Consider the following 14,683-nt stretch of genomic DNA (forward strand, 5'->3'; position numbering starts at 1 on the left):
ACACGATAAAGAAAAAGCGAGGCTGTGGTCATCACCGCTGGCGATGGTGGTGGCGAATGCGCGAACGTGAGCCTGGCCTGCCGGCACCGATGCGGACCGTCCCGGGCGCCGTCGTCGTCGTCGATGGTTGTTCCTGCGCCCGCGGCCGCCGGCGGCTCGCACCGAGACCATGTTCAGCAAGAAGCTTCATGTAGACGTCAAAAAGTCGACGCTCAAGATCCAGGATGTCAAGAAGGACAGCGCGACGCGTTTCAAGCATCTAAAGATCGTGCTAGGTAAGGACACGCGGTCGCTTCGCCTCCTAGTGACGAATAGTGTTTGTTCGTCTGAGCGTTTTGCGAAAAAAAATGAGTGTGCAAGGGCAGAGAACACATACCTTTGACAGTTGCTTGATCCTACGTGTTAGCGGAGATTCTTTAGAGTAAACCGTAACGATATTTTCTGCTCACAAAAACTGCTAACGTTTCCTTTCATTCTGTGCGCCGTTTAGAAGATTGTTGTATTCATTGACAAATGGCAGTTTATAGTCGCTGATCCTTGTATGCTCAGCTGAATCCTGGAGAAAATAGTATATATTATTTTTATTACATGCTAAAAAGAACTGAAGTTGCCTTTCAAAACTAATGTCAAAAAGTTTTGATGCTGTAAAATAAAATAAAATTAAACTCTTTTAAATTAAAAACATACGTGTTGATAGAATTCTACTAACAAGAGTTTGTAAAAAGTGATACATGGTTTATAGATTAAAAATTGTATTCAAAAGTATTTTGAAAAAACATTTTATCAAACTTTTATTATAATAAACAATTATAAACCACAAACACATAATTGTAAAAAAAAAAAAGTTAAATTGTGATGTTTTTGTCATTTATTTCATATAGATACACATTGTTTACTTGTACATCTCAGTTGAAGAAAAACAGAATTCAAATCCGCAATTGTAAGATTGTGGTTTGCAAGTATTATATGAGAGGTAGTTCAATATCTAATCACCAAACCGCACATGACCACAGTGACCAACACACGGCCTCTATTTCCAGCTAAAGTTACATTTGTTGTTACATATCTTAATATTCATACTACGTATTACTCATATAAAAGTGACTCAGATGTTTTATATATGTGTGGTTATATATATTGATCTACATTGGCAAAAAAATCTGTATCATTTGCAATAAACTGTTTTATTTTTCATTTTAATTGAAACCTAAGATTTTATGATTTTATTTTGTGTGCACGCGCGCGTGTGTGTGTGTGTAATTATGTCACATACTTGTTCTTCATGCTTCTTGTGTACAAGGAAAAAAGTTTTGCTATATAAGCACACTTGTCTAGAAACCAGTAATGATGTAATAGAATTTCCACAGAAGATCTCTGTATAAGGTATACGTGTCATAAGAGAAAGATCTCCTTAGTTAATCTAAATTTTTGTCATTACGTATTATGTAAACATGTAATTTTACTTAGAAATCACTTATTTTTAATTGATTTCGTATTTGGTTTTCATATTTGTGTGTTAAAGAAAATGTGGACACTGACGAGGCAAAGGGCTTTTTTGAGGGCAATTTCAGTCACGTGTACTTCATCCTTTACGATTGCTTCGTGTCCGCCGAAGCGAATCTTCGGCAACGCGGTAAGTTGAAACAAAAAAACATTAATGTACAAAATACTAAATAACTGCCTCACTGCCGCTTAACTTGAAAGATCTCCCGATGCTTATGATGTTATATCATGTAATTACATCATTTATAATTTAACAATTGTTGCTTGTTCGATTGCAATAAACTTGAATTTTTTATTAACGATAATATTTTCACATTATTATCTCATCATCTCTTTCATTTCTTTTCATTCTGCTGCCAGAGCTTTCCTTCCATATTGGTAAGTCACTTGATATCATATTACAAATTTCCTTGAGCTTGACTTTATTATACTCTCAATAGTATCTTTCTAATTGTGCTAGTTTTGCTTCGATCGATTAATCAAATTACGAAGATTTGTGCGATCGTCACTTTTACAAAATTAGCTAGTTAACTATATATTCGCGGAGAGTTCAGAGATATTTGCTGCTACAAGAACATTTTTGTTATATAATGTAATTCGTAGAAGATGGGAGAGAAACAGTGAATTCGTTCTTTTTATATTAGTGCATAAAGCACACAGGGAAGAGTTAGAACAAGTGCTGCAGCTCCTGGAAAAGGTTTTAACTCTCCTTCCTGAGCTGCTCAATAGACGATGGCAATGTCACAGTCTGGCGCGAATTTTGCAAAAGCTTTTGCATCCCGGCAACAGTTGGAAACTTCGTAGACAAGCTATAAGGTACGCGCAATAATCGAGAAGTGTATTTTGTTTTACTCCGAATGCGGTGTATGTAACAAATAACAATACGATAATTGCTTTTGTAGATATTTTATTTTATGGTATCAAGCTCTTGGCGAAAATGCTCCCGAACACATACATCAGATGTTCGCCAGCTTGGTGCCGGGATTTCCACCGCATCAGGCGTCCCCGTACAGATGCGATCGCAAAGCGGACGGCAAGAAGGAAAAGCTCACGAAGACGTCCAATTCCGAGGACAAGAAAGAATTTTACGACACGCAACTTGTGCAAAGCACTTTTCATGACAACGGGCCGAATCAGTGTCCCGTCAGTCAAGTCGACGGCGGTCCCATCTTACCACCGCAGAGCGGGGAGAAGCCGCTTGACAACGAGACCGTTAGATTCTTAGAAGCGTTGCTGGAATTTATGGTTACTCAAGTATATAATATTGATGATATATGTCAAAAGCATTTGTAAATTTACGATAAAATACGACAAAAGTGCTTCTTTCAATAATTAATTGTTCGTTTATCAGGTGGTAAAGGTGGAATGGCGAGATAAATCGACACGACAGCACAAAACTTTTCAGTTCTTGTTGGAGCGCTTTAAGACGTCGTATCTTCGTTACATCTGTCCGGAGTTCGACGACAACTTTTCGCTTTACAAACCCAATCTAGAATTACCCACGATGCGAAAGCCTCTGAATCAAAATCAGGATAACTACGTACTCTGTAAAGTAGCTCTGATCAAGTGGATCGCAAGTTTTACGCATGTCGCTAGAAAGGACGGACTCTTTGCGCATCTCTCACAAACGTGAGTTTATTTTATTACGATGTCTTCTCTCTCGTTTTCATGATTTTGATTTATGTTATTATAGAACTTTATTTATATATAGCACAACGCCAAATGAGGAAAACGCCGAGTCGGAATTACGTCGCGTGTCAGTTACTCAAAACTCCACGGATTCGAATCTACTGTCGCCCGAATCGACCATGTCCCAATCCGACAGTCAAAATCAAGAAGACAACGCCGTTTCGGCGGTCATGTTGGTTAGAGACGTTTTATACGGAAATAGAGATAACGTGAATTTTGTGCACGAATTGTACAGACAAGCGTTTCTCCTTGATTTTAATCATGCGGGAGCTATACGAAAGGCAATTGCCGTTTATAAGGATTGGATTCAAATGAATGTAAGTTTTTAATCCCGAACAGTATTTATATAAATTTTATTAATTTTTTTTAAATTGTTATATTATTTTTTTTTTTTTATGTATCTTGCAGGAGATTCCTCCGTTTATGTTAGAACCGCTAGACGGTCACAAAGATCGAGATTCGGAAGAGAATCAAAAAAAGGATTCGACCGAAATGGAGAAGAGCTCCTCTGAGAATTATCGGCAAACTAGATTGAGAAACGATTCCTATCTCGGTGCTATACACCGGGAAAATTTGTTCATCAGGGCAGGCCTACAGAATGTTCTACAAGTTTTTATCACGCAGGCGTCGAACGTTTTCTTCCTAGAAAATTCAGGACCGAACGCGTCTCCGACGTTACTCGAGGAACAGACGGACAGTTGCAAGCGAGTTTTGAATGTGTATCGATACGTTGTTATGCACTCCAGATTGGAGCCAGCAACGTGGGAACAGTTACTTAGGTACATGCGATGGTCTCTCGCGATTTGATAACTTTCTTGATCTTATTATGTTAAATTCAATTTTTTGTATATGCCAGAGTATTGCTGCAAATTACATCGCTCGTGTTGAGCGACAAGTTCTCCCGTCGCAAGAATCAGGAAAGCATCGGCGGAAAACTCGCGCCCGCCATATTCCAGACTCTAATTGTCACTTGGATCAAGGCCAATCTAAATGTCGTTATTTCCACCCAACTGTGGGACCAGTTTCTGGAAGTGTTGACGTCACTGACCCAATGGGAAGAATTAATTCGAGAGTGGGCGGTAAAGTGTGACGAGAAGCTCTTCAAATTCCATCTCTTGCACATCTATGCCATAAATCATCATTTAAATTGTTTTTTAATATATAGAAAACTCTGGATACTCTGACGAGAGTGCTGGCGAGACATGTCTATAACTTGGACTTAAACGATCTGCCTTTGGACCGACTCAGCGAACAGAAGTCAAAGAAGCGACGTGGAGTCGGGAGTCGCGCGGCGTCGACGGGAAGCGTGCAACCGCCTCGGAAAGGCAGCGTCGATCAAGAAAACAACACAGCGCCCAAGGAAAGCGTTACAGGTGCGTAGGAAACATTATTATTAACGATCGCCGTTTTATCTTATATAATTTTGAGATAAATTTCTTCATTATTTTCTTCATCAGATCATCCGCTGCGCGATATGAGGAAAGTGCGACCGCTGCCGCGTAGTGCGAGCGACAACACGATATACAACAGCAAAACTCGACCGAAGCTGCACAGGCAGCGCACGCACACGATACACAGCGGTATTCCCGGTAGGTCAACGAACGCGATCAACTCTTGCAGTCTTGTCTTCAAAGTTCCTCGGAATTCTGGCGAGAAATTCTCTCTTTGGTAGTGTCCTCTGTGTTGCTGTGACAGTGTGCGCAATTTATTTATAACAGTTTCTTACTTTTTTCGCTTTGGCGCTGACATACCGGATCAAAAATAACTCGCCTCCTTGTGCGCCGCGCTCAGATGGACACACGAAGTAGTTTCATTCTTTCTCTTTTCATAGATCCCGCCACACTTGTAACACACACAGCGCCCGTCGTTGTTCAGCTTGTTCTAATTTTAATACTCGACATGTCGCTCACGAGATCAATGTTTTAACCGAAACAATTTTTTTTTGTCAAGTACATATACATCTTCGCCAAGTGTTTGTCCTACTTCTTGATTAAGTGTAAACAATTTCCACACGTGCAGTACTCCCGCTATCGATAGAACAAGATATGGCGCGGTTACTGTCAAGCGGCACGGCATCCTCTTCGGCATCGTCGGCGGCAACCGGTCGGAAGATGTCCTCCAGCAGACGCGCCAAGTCTTTGGATAGCATTGTTGTAGTTGATAGCGAGCCGCCGTCGCCGCGATGCCCGTCACCGACACCCAGCAGCGGCGTCGATAGCAACAAAGATAGCCCGATACAGATAGAAAATATTGACGGTAGCAGCATTGGTATGTATACGGTCCGTCGTAGTTTTACAATCTTTACACGCACACACAACAATATACAAAAAATCTGTTTGTTTGTTTGTCACAAAGTGTGAGCACATTACTGAAGAATCATTTTACCTCTGTCTTTTAATATTATATTAATAACCATTTCTTTCTTTGTGTAACATCCCATTATATATATATATTAAGTGAATATATTTTTATTAACAATACATTATGCTTTGATGATCGCTTATTTATGCAGTCAAAGCAAGAAATTCTAATATTGAATCAAAGTAAAGAATCGAAATGTTTTTTTTTAACTACAAGCCTATGCTTTTTTTAGACAGTGATGGTTTTCCGCTTTTTTTCGCGAGTCTATATCTTATCAAATTCTTATGTTAAGCTTATAACAATTTTATTTGTTGCACAATATTTAAATGCAAAAGCTTGACTTAATGCGTAAATGACAATAATTTATAATTTATAAATAAATTAATTCATAATGTTTCATAATTTTTTTATAAATTGTGCAGTGAATTGTCAGTATTATATATATATATATGTTTTTTACTTGCAACTTAAAGTTTTACTGCAAACAAAATTTAAATCTTTATCTGATCTAATTTGATAAATTGACGAACATGTAGCAGTTATTGTTTGATCCTACGCACAGATACAAACGATGCGTCTGAGAGAAGATCAGTTATGGCGGGTGGAGGGGTTCGTGGATGGTTGCCAGATGTGGCTGTCGTTTTGTGGCGACGTATGTTGTCGGCGTTGGGCGATGTGAATAACATTCAGGATCCCGTTTTGCATGGCCAAGTCATGGATTATCTCGTGCAGCTCACACAAACATTGATCAAAGTAAGAGACTTATACTCGATATACAGCTTTGAAATACGTAACTAACATTGACAATGAAACGTGTGTCGATTATTTGTGGTATTTCTATTTTCTTCTTCGTGCGTTCAGATACGTTTAAACCAAGGAGTGTCCGGAGATAATCAAGCAACGCCACCAGCGCCGGAATTAATTCCGCCTCTAACAGTCATTGCACCTTGGTGCTTTAAGGTACGTGCGATGACGTGAATAATTTTTTTTTTTTTTTACATTTGAAATCTTTTTGAAATATTCTCTTGTTTTGTTTTTAGGCGATCCAACTTCCCGAGCAATACGAACTTGGCAAACTGGCCGCGTATCGTCTCATATGTCTGCTAACGGTACAACCGCTGGACATCAGTTTGCCGAAACAACATCTGACGCTCTTTTATCGCGCCGTTCACAGTGGAATCGTCAGCAATGACAGCAAAGTTCTTCATGTGCTCGTGAAGTATACGGGACCCAGATTGTTCAGTTTAAATCTGCCCGGATCGAGTCTTTTGATTCTGGACTACATACACGCCGCCAACATGATACTGAGCAGTCAGGACGTTGAAGTGCGTAATTTATACACGTTTGACTGTTTCAACTGAGATGTGATATATTTATCTTTTCGTCGGTGTGTGTTTACGCTGCTTCCAGGCGCCGAGGACGGAAGCTGTTTCCATTATCGGCTCGTTGTTGTCTCTGCCTGTTGCAACAATGAAGTTACCGATGCTGCAGCCGACCGGATCTAACATCGTCACCATGACGTGTCCCGAAGCGAAAGTAACGATGCCTTCACGCACGTAACACCTTAACAATAGCCTCAAAATAACAGGTTTTTGCCAATTTAATGGTTTGTGAACTTTACATAGGAACATATTTTGACGATACTTATGCGGAGTTGTCGGCGAGAACCTACCGGAATTGCGAGATGCGTGGCCTTATCAAGTATTGCGATGTTCGTGTATAAAGAACTGTGCTACAAGACGCAACATCCGAAAGTGCCGGAAGCTGTCACTGTTCTCCTCCTTGCACTTAGGGTAAAAATGCAAATTTCTCTGTTAAATCTTTATTAGATACATTTGAAATAATATGAAATCACAAAAAAAGTGCCTAGTAATGCACCAATTTTAACCGAGCCCCATAGAGTTTTTTGAAAGTAGAATGCATGACGCAGGGAACTTTTATTATTTTGATCGCTTGATAGAGTTTTTGCACTTAAAATATTCAACTGTACATCACTCGAGACTTGTATCGCTGCTACTTTCATGAAAATGTAAATTATTTTTTCTAAACGATATTATATTTAACAGTAAAAAATGCACTCCTTAATATCTAAGCTAAGCAGGTGTGTTGCAACATAGTATAGTAAGACGAAAAAAAAGCGAATGTTTCACTGAGCGTCGTTGACAGCGGATGCAAGGAGCAGAGCGTCACAGAGCTGGTTTCTGTTTTCCCATGATGAGCCAGGTAGTCTTTCTTTTTTTCCCCCCAGCCTCGATGTAGCTGTGTCGGCCCGTTTTATCTTGTGACGTTTTCACAGTTCTCTCCACTGACGCCTACACGTCTTACGAGGAGTATCTATCACTTTGCATGGCCTAATGTTGTATGTGCGAAGTAATAAGTTGTGTTTCAGCCTGCGCGATGATGCCTTTGACGTGTTCCGCATACTTGTTAATCAGCAAACTCTCTACGCTACTAATTCGATGTTATAACAATAAAAACTATAACAAAACTTACTCTTTATCGTTTTTGCGTAGCAAGTTTTTGATAAATGTTTGACAGTCGTGCCGATTCTGATTTTCAGGCTTCGCATGCCACGGTTGCTCAAGTCGCGTGCGATTCCTTGTTATTACTCTGCGACAAGGCCGACGTGCTGCTAGAATTATATCCTAACGTGCCATCGAAAATAATACAGGTGTGTCTTACTGTAAGATTTAAGAATATCGTATAGAAAGGTATAAAATGAGTGGTTTTTTTTTTAATTTTTGAAATATATTTTGAAATTGTTCAGATTTTATCGGACACACTCGGCCGAATGACAGCGCGAGAAAGGCGCGGACCTTTGACAGTGTCTATGCTGTTCTGCCTGGGCGAATGGGCCATGCACTTAGGACCAACAGTATTACTACAAGTGTTTCATGGAAAACCCCTCTTGATGACCATATTTACAGTTAATATATAAAAATATTACAATTTTTGTTTTTGTATATATTACACATACACAGAGATTTCTTATATCATTTTTTCTATATACTGTTTGATCAATGTCTGAAGATAGTTTTCGGGTTTTTGAGCCGCGTTAGTGTCATGTTTTTTTTTTTATATCGACGTTTTGTAAACATTTCAGTTCACCTTATCAGAGTTTCGAGAGTAATCTGATATATTGTTTGATGTTTTTTTTTAGGTGTTGAATAATATAGTGCAAAATAAGATTGGCAAGATCGCGAAGAGCAGTCACGAGGAGGATGACGATTTTGATCCCAACATCACTTTGGATAATTTGATTGACGAGCCCTCTTCGAAATCACCTCACAAGGGAAACATTCAATCCGTGCAACTGGCAGCAAAAATGGTAAACTCTCATTTTTTTGCCTTGTTATATACACTTTATAAATACACGTACGAACTTAATTAATGTTTACCTCGGACAGGTGATAATGCATTTAATCAATCATCTGGGACATTTTCCAATGGGAATCGGAGCCGCGCGTTTGTCGTCGTTGGTTGTCGAACTGGACGACGTTCCTGGAATTGACGGCGACGAGCTGTCCTCCGCCGTGTTTCAAGCGCCGAACATACAACTCTTGATGCTCTCGAACTCGATCATAATGTCGCTAGTGGAGCTGGCGGCGTTGGACGCGCCAGGCGGGGGTGTCACAGCCGGTTTGACTACCGCTCCTTCGTTGGTTAGAGTTTTGCTGCGTGATCTCGCTGGGAAAGCTTCTTGGGACAGTTCGATTCTATACAGTCAGCCGTTTATGGACGACGATCTGCCGTTGCCGTTTGCGAAACCTGGTATTGATAACTTATTTGTTTTTTTTATGTAACACAATTTTATCTCATTGAGAACAAAGTGAGACACGTAAGTTTGACGTTGATTTTAGTTGATTGGAGCGTGAAATTTCACACGGATGATTTAAACAGCGTAATCACACCTCATAATTGTACACCGAGACACACGATACGACATCGCGAACCCCACATATTGCCGACTTTCGCAAATGCCGCGAGCGACATGGACAACTTGGACGATGTAAGTTACGGTGAAGTTACCAAAGCTTTAAATGTTTTTTGAAAATTCGAAATGATTCTCATTAGAGAATTGAATATTTTTCAGCTCCTTCAGTATATAGGACACACCAGTCCAGAAGTACTGACTAATCCAGAAATTGCTCTCAACGCACCTGCCAATCCACCTCAGGGACATTTCCTCGAAAGCGAGACTATTGCCACGATTTTGAGTCAAAGAAATGCGGAACAGGAACATATCAACAGTTGGAATCAGCACATCAGGTTGAACGTGTTTTATCTTCTAGCATATAATATATATTTCACAAAATTACATAAAAATTAAATACTTTTATTTTAATATGTAAATTTTAATATCAGTATGAGCGCATCGGCGATCAGCCCGCCGTCGTGTCGCCCACCTCCGGCGCCGTTTCATCACTGCCGTCTCCTATTTTCGCATCTTGGTCTGTCCGGCTGGGAACAGCGTAGAAAATTGCATTTGCTAGCGAAAAACGAGAAGCTCTTGCGCGAGCTTCGTAATCTCGACAGTCAACGATCCAGGGAGACACACAAGATAGCGGTTATCTACGTTAGCCAAGGTCAGGAAGACAAGAACTCCATACTGAGCAACGTCACTGCCAGCAAGGAGTACGAGAGCTTCGTCGCGAGACTCGCGTGGGAGGTCGAGCTGGAATCACATACAGGTTTCCTCGGTGGGCTGGTGCCCGGTAAAGCGTCCGGCGTTACCGCGCCGTACTATGCCACATCCTTCACCGAAGTCCTCTTTCATGTCGCGACGAGGATGCCGTCGGATAGTCCGGAAAGTTTATTGCAAAAGGTATTTCCTTGACGCAACTTGATGCATCTGTAGCACTTCGCAAAGTGCAAAATATTTATATAAAGCGATTTGATTACAGACGCGTCACCTTGGCAACGATGAAATCCATATAGTTTGGTCGGAGCACTGGCGAGATTATCGCAGAGACATTATACCTACGGAGTTTTGCGACGTTTTGATAGTGATTTATCCTCTGCAGAACAAGCTTTACCGCGTGCAGATCTCGCGAAAATCAGAGATTCCGTTTTTCGGACCTCTATTCGACGAGTGCATCGTGGAGGATAAGGTGTTACCGGGTCTGGTGAGAACGACGGCGTTAGCTGCGAGCAGGGCGAAAAGATCTACCCTCACATTATATCAAAATTAGTAAGCAATTCGTCAAGTCATGTCTTTTTACATGTCACACGTAACGTAAACTGATTTATTAAATTTCATTTTAACATATTTTTAAATGTAAATTTCAGTTACGAGGAGCGGTCGCGATCCATCGACACTGTCATAAGAAATCATAAAGAGGCCACTACGTTTGAGGAGTTTACGGCTAATGTTTACTCGCCGGTACAGCCACCGAGCCCGTTCAGCGGAGCTTCGTCTGTTTCAGGTGAATATCACTGAAGCATCACACAACTATATTATTCTCTAATTTAATATTTAATTTTTTTGTTTTGAAGAACAAAATCTTTTTTAAATCTTTCAATGTGCGTATATATGTATACGTATTTTTATTTGTGTGTACAAGTTTATTATTATGAACATATCACACACTATCAGGATCTACAACAAGCGTGCAATCCACAGCGTCGTCGAACCTCGCGGCAGCGCTTATAGATTCGCATCAGGGACGCTCTGGTTTGCGCGGCAGTTCCGCGGCGAGCAGCGACAACCGCGCGAATAGAGGTGACTAATTCAGTCCACTAACCCCCACCCACCTCTTGTAACACCACCAGGCAAGGTAGTATTATTAGTTATTTATTATTTCCGTGCTGTTTTCTCTTCCAACGTTTTATCTGACAATTGTATCCTACGTCTCTGTCTATCCGTTAAGTATATACACTTCAAAAGTCGTCAGGATTTGATGTAATATGAATTTATAAAGAATACTTTCTCCGTTAGAACATCAATTTGCAGAGCACGTTGCTGATATGTTTGCCGATATCCAGACAACATGCTGTAAATTGATGTTCTAACGGAGAAAGTATTCTCTATAAATTCTCACGATTCTAATTTTAATTGTTAACTACTTCTTTGTGTGTTTTAAAAATTACATTTTAATTGTAAAATTTAATCTGTCGTTAAAGTAAAACCATGTCAAAGTTCTTCTTTTTAACATTTCCATATGTATCTTAATTAACATTTTATTATTTATGGCAAGTCTTGCAAAACATACTCAGAGGTAATCTTCCCAATTTGTGAGCACTAAAGTAGCGTGTTTGAATATTTACTTACTTTATTATGTTTTTATTTTATTATATAAATATTTACTTATTTTATTTGTTTTATATGCTATGTGTATTTTAAATATTGTGCTTTTACAAAAGAATATAATTTATATATATATATATATATATATACGCAATCTGCAAGATAATTATTAATGCATTGTTCTTGTTCAACCGCACGCTTGTTTTTTTTTTTTTTTTTTTTTTTTTCTGTTTCTCTCACACAAGCGTTTCTTTTTTTCTTCTGGCTAATTTTTTACGCGGCTTTTTCGGCGTGGCCGATGATGATTCACAAAATCTTGACTGAGCGAGCGTGTTTTTCGACATTTGTTTCCAGTTTCCGACGGAAGCAGGGTGTGGTTCAGCAGTGACACCCCCGAGAACACTACGCTTCACGGTATTTCACCGAGGCCCGTGAAGAAGATGTCCTTTAAAACTGGACCAAAACAGAGAGCTAACACGCAATCGACTCCTCCAGACAGTCCGAGATACAAATAAAAGGCTGTGTTTTTATCGAGGAGATGGTTCGATTCATCGTGAATTTGAATGCTGCACTCTTAAAAAAAAAAAAAATCCTTTGGACGAAAAAGAAAAAGATTTATTGAGTAGTTACGAATTTCTACCGTTGCGTCAGTACTTTGCGCGCGTCGATTGATGATTTAATCGACAAATTTGGCGAATATACTTTTTGGCCAGCACTCAGATACAAAAATTTTATTCAACACAGCGGAGGATCGAACTTCCGGTTTGTAGCCTTAATGTTTTCTGTTTTTCTCCGTCCTTATAGATTTACTTTTTATATTAAATGTACAGATCGTTGTTTATTTGTTGCAACGTGATTAATTTATTGGAAAGTCAAAAAAAAAAACAGATGAATTTATCAAACTATAACTATAAGATATAAAGCTAGGGTGTATGTACTTCTCAATATAGATTCTCGTCAATGTCGAGACAGAGAGAAAGAGAGAGACAGTTATAATATATTACATTGTACAGCACTTTCCTATAAGGTTACATTTTTTTCGAGTACTTCGCGACAACATTGGAGTAAAAATTCTATACTAAAACTTTCTCATACAATATTATCTCTTATGAAATCACGTTTAGTAGCGAGAGTTATAGAGATACTAATGTCATCGTCCGAACGCTCCGCAGTACTGCTATATGGCCTTGTAGCTACCTTATTTGTCACGTGTAAACGTGTAAAGAAAAATAGAAAAGATAGAAACTAAACTATTTTATTATTATAATTGGCGAGACACAAATGCGGGAGAGGACAATTTACAATTGAATGTTATTCGCGTGATATATAGCTTATTAGCTTAAGTACGTATCTGTACGTGCACATGTGTGTTGAGATCACGTTCTGGGGGGAGGGGGACAAAACGTCGAATTCGATAATTACTCGATTTGCTAAAAGGCAAATAAATAATTATCACATTTTTGTTAAAGTGATAAGCAGTTTCAGAGAAACAAAGTTAAACAGTTAATACATTCCACATGCGCACATCGTAACTCATGTGATTTTAATTAATATATTACTGAAAATAAGCCATTCCACAAATCATGACTCAATTTGCTTTTTTCTACTTTTTATACACACTTTACATAATGTATTTCAATAAGCGAAATCTCTTTCATTTCTTTTGATTTGTTTAGTAAACATAATGAAGAGAGATAGAAAGGGAAGGTGAACAATCGCCCAATATGTTTTACTTTCCAAAAGTCAGCGTGTTATTTTGTGTGTGATGACTTTCTTTTATTTGCAAAATACGCAAGTCAAAAACAAATTAGTTTTGGGATATATGTTGAGGAGATGAGAGCCACACAAAAAGAGATGCAAAGGCAAAGTTTTGACTGCGAATTTCAAAATCGAGATGAGAGAAGAAAAGTTGAATTTGTAAATGAATTTAATTGTATTCCATTTACAACACGTTGAATTTAGATTTTACGAGCAAAACGGCTATTTGTTTTCGCACGAATCATCCTCATACAGTGATAATAATCAAAGTATTAGATGTTATCTGTTAAACTATTAACTAACTCGAAAAAAAAAACAACGGCAGACTATATGTAACACAGGATTATATTGTGGTAACAGACCCGATATGCGAGATGAGACTTTTTGTAGAGGTACACACACTTATCGCGCGCGATAAGCGAACACTAGTGTGTAATTAGAAAATTTTTGACCATTTTGAAGATCGTAAAAAAAACGAACACATTTAAAAGTGTAGGTATTAGCAACGAAAATATAGATGTAATAACTACCAATGCGCAAAAAGAGAGAGAAAGAGAGAGAGAGAGAGAGAGAGAAAGAAAGAAAGAAAGAAAAAAAGAAAAAAAGAGATTATGGCCAAAGCAGCATTATTTTTTCACTAATTTATAACAAGGGGTAGGAAGAAGCGCCTGTGTATGTATTGTATATAAAATTGTTAAGCATTCAAAAATGTTTCCGAAGTCAAGATTATTCCGAAATGTATGTCATGTTACATCGCTATACATTATTAGCATAATAATTGTGTATTAAACAAAAATATATATATAATATGAACTATATATGTACATATATATACATATATACATATGTATATATGTATACGTATATAATATATATATATATGTATATATGTATATGTGTGTGTGTGTATATATATATGTATATTATATATTATATATTATATATTATATACTATATACTATATATGTATATGAAAAGAGTTCTCATTTATATTATCATCGTCATCATCGTCATACGCAAAAGTGCTTTTACTAATTGTATTTAAAAAAAAAAAAACGTACTTAATCAAATACTTTCATTAGTATTGCTAACGCTATTATTGTTATTTAATTTTACGAGAGTAAT

The 14,683-nt window shown here is 38.3% G+C and overlaps 1 protein-coding gene across 9 annotated transcripts; it reads left to right on the forward strand.

Annotated features, from left to right (window-relative positions):
* Positions 1-144: 144 nt before the first annotated feature.
* Positions 145-14,367, forward strand: LOC109856285 (probable Rho GTPase-activating protein CG5521). 9 transcript variants are annotated; one of them, XM_020431369.1, is made up of 29 exons: positions 145-275; positions 1,523-1,633; positions 1,864-1,881; positions 2,148-2,319; positions 2,406-2,757; positions 2,855-3,132; positions 3,215-3,509; positions 3,601-3,971; positions 4,049-4,271; positions 4,358-4,565; positions 4,650-4,781; positions 5,212-5,460; positions 6,116-6,306; positions 6,415-6,513; positions 6,594-6,878; positions 6,964-7,089; positions 7,179-7,346; positions 7,720-7,776; positions 8,114-8,224; positions 8,321-8,479; positions 8,714-8,881; positions 8,961-9,324; positions 9,414-9,562; positions 9,647-9,822; positions 9,919-10,378; positions 10,458-10,744; positions 10,843-10,979; positions 11,150-11,275; positions 12,155-14,367. In XM_020431369.1, the coding sequence occupies exons 1-29, from the start codon at positions 170-172 to the stop codon at positions 12,313-12,315; spliced, it is 5,739 nt and encodes a 1,912-aa protein (XP_020286958.1). In that variant the 5' UTR covers positions 145-169; the 3' UTR covers positions 12,316-14,367. The 9 variants fall into 9 exon arrangements, with proteins under 9 accessions (XP_020286958.1, XP_020286961.1, XP_020286959.1 ...); XM_020431372.1 differs by having other exon boundaries at positions 11,177-11,275; XM_020431370.1 differs by having other exon boundaries at positions 2,406-2,748.
* The last annotated feature ends 316 nt before the right edge of the window (positions 14,368-14,683 follow it).

The sequence above is a fragment of the Pseudomyrmex gracilis genome, unplaced genomic scaffold (genome assembly GCF_002006095.1).
Source record: "Pseudomyrmex gracilis isolate BER0280 unplaced genomic scaffold, ASM200609v1 scaffold_113, whole genome shotgun sequence".
Lineage (NCBI taxonomy): Eukaryota > Metazoa > Arthropoda > Insecta > Hymenoptera > Formicidae > Pseudomyrmex > Pseudomyrmex gracilis.

Bases quoted from the DNA above. Each gene is read 5' to 3' on its own strand.
- LOC109856285 (XM_020431369.1), top strand. From the start codon at position 170: ATGTTCAGCAAGAAGCTTCATGTAGACGTCAAAAAGTCGACGCTCAAG. The intron at 2,758-2,854 runs GTATATAATATT...TTCGTTTATCAG, and splicing joins TGGAATTTATGGTTACTCAA to GTGGTAAAGGTGGAATGGCG. The intron at 4,782-5,211 runs GTAGGTCAACGA...CCACACGTGCAG, and splicing joins GATACACAGCGGTATTCCCG to TACTCCCGCTATCGATAGAA.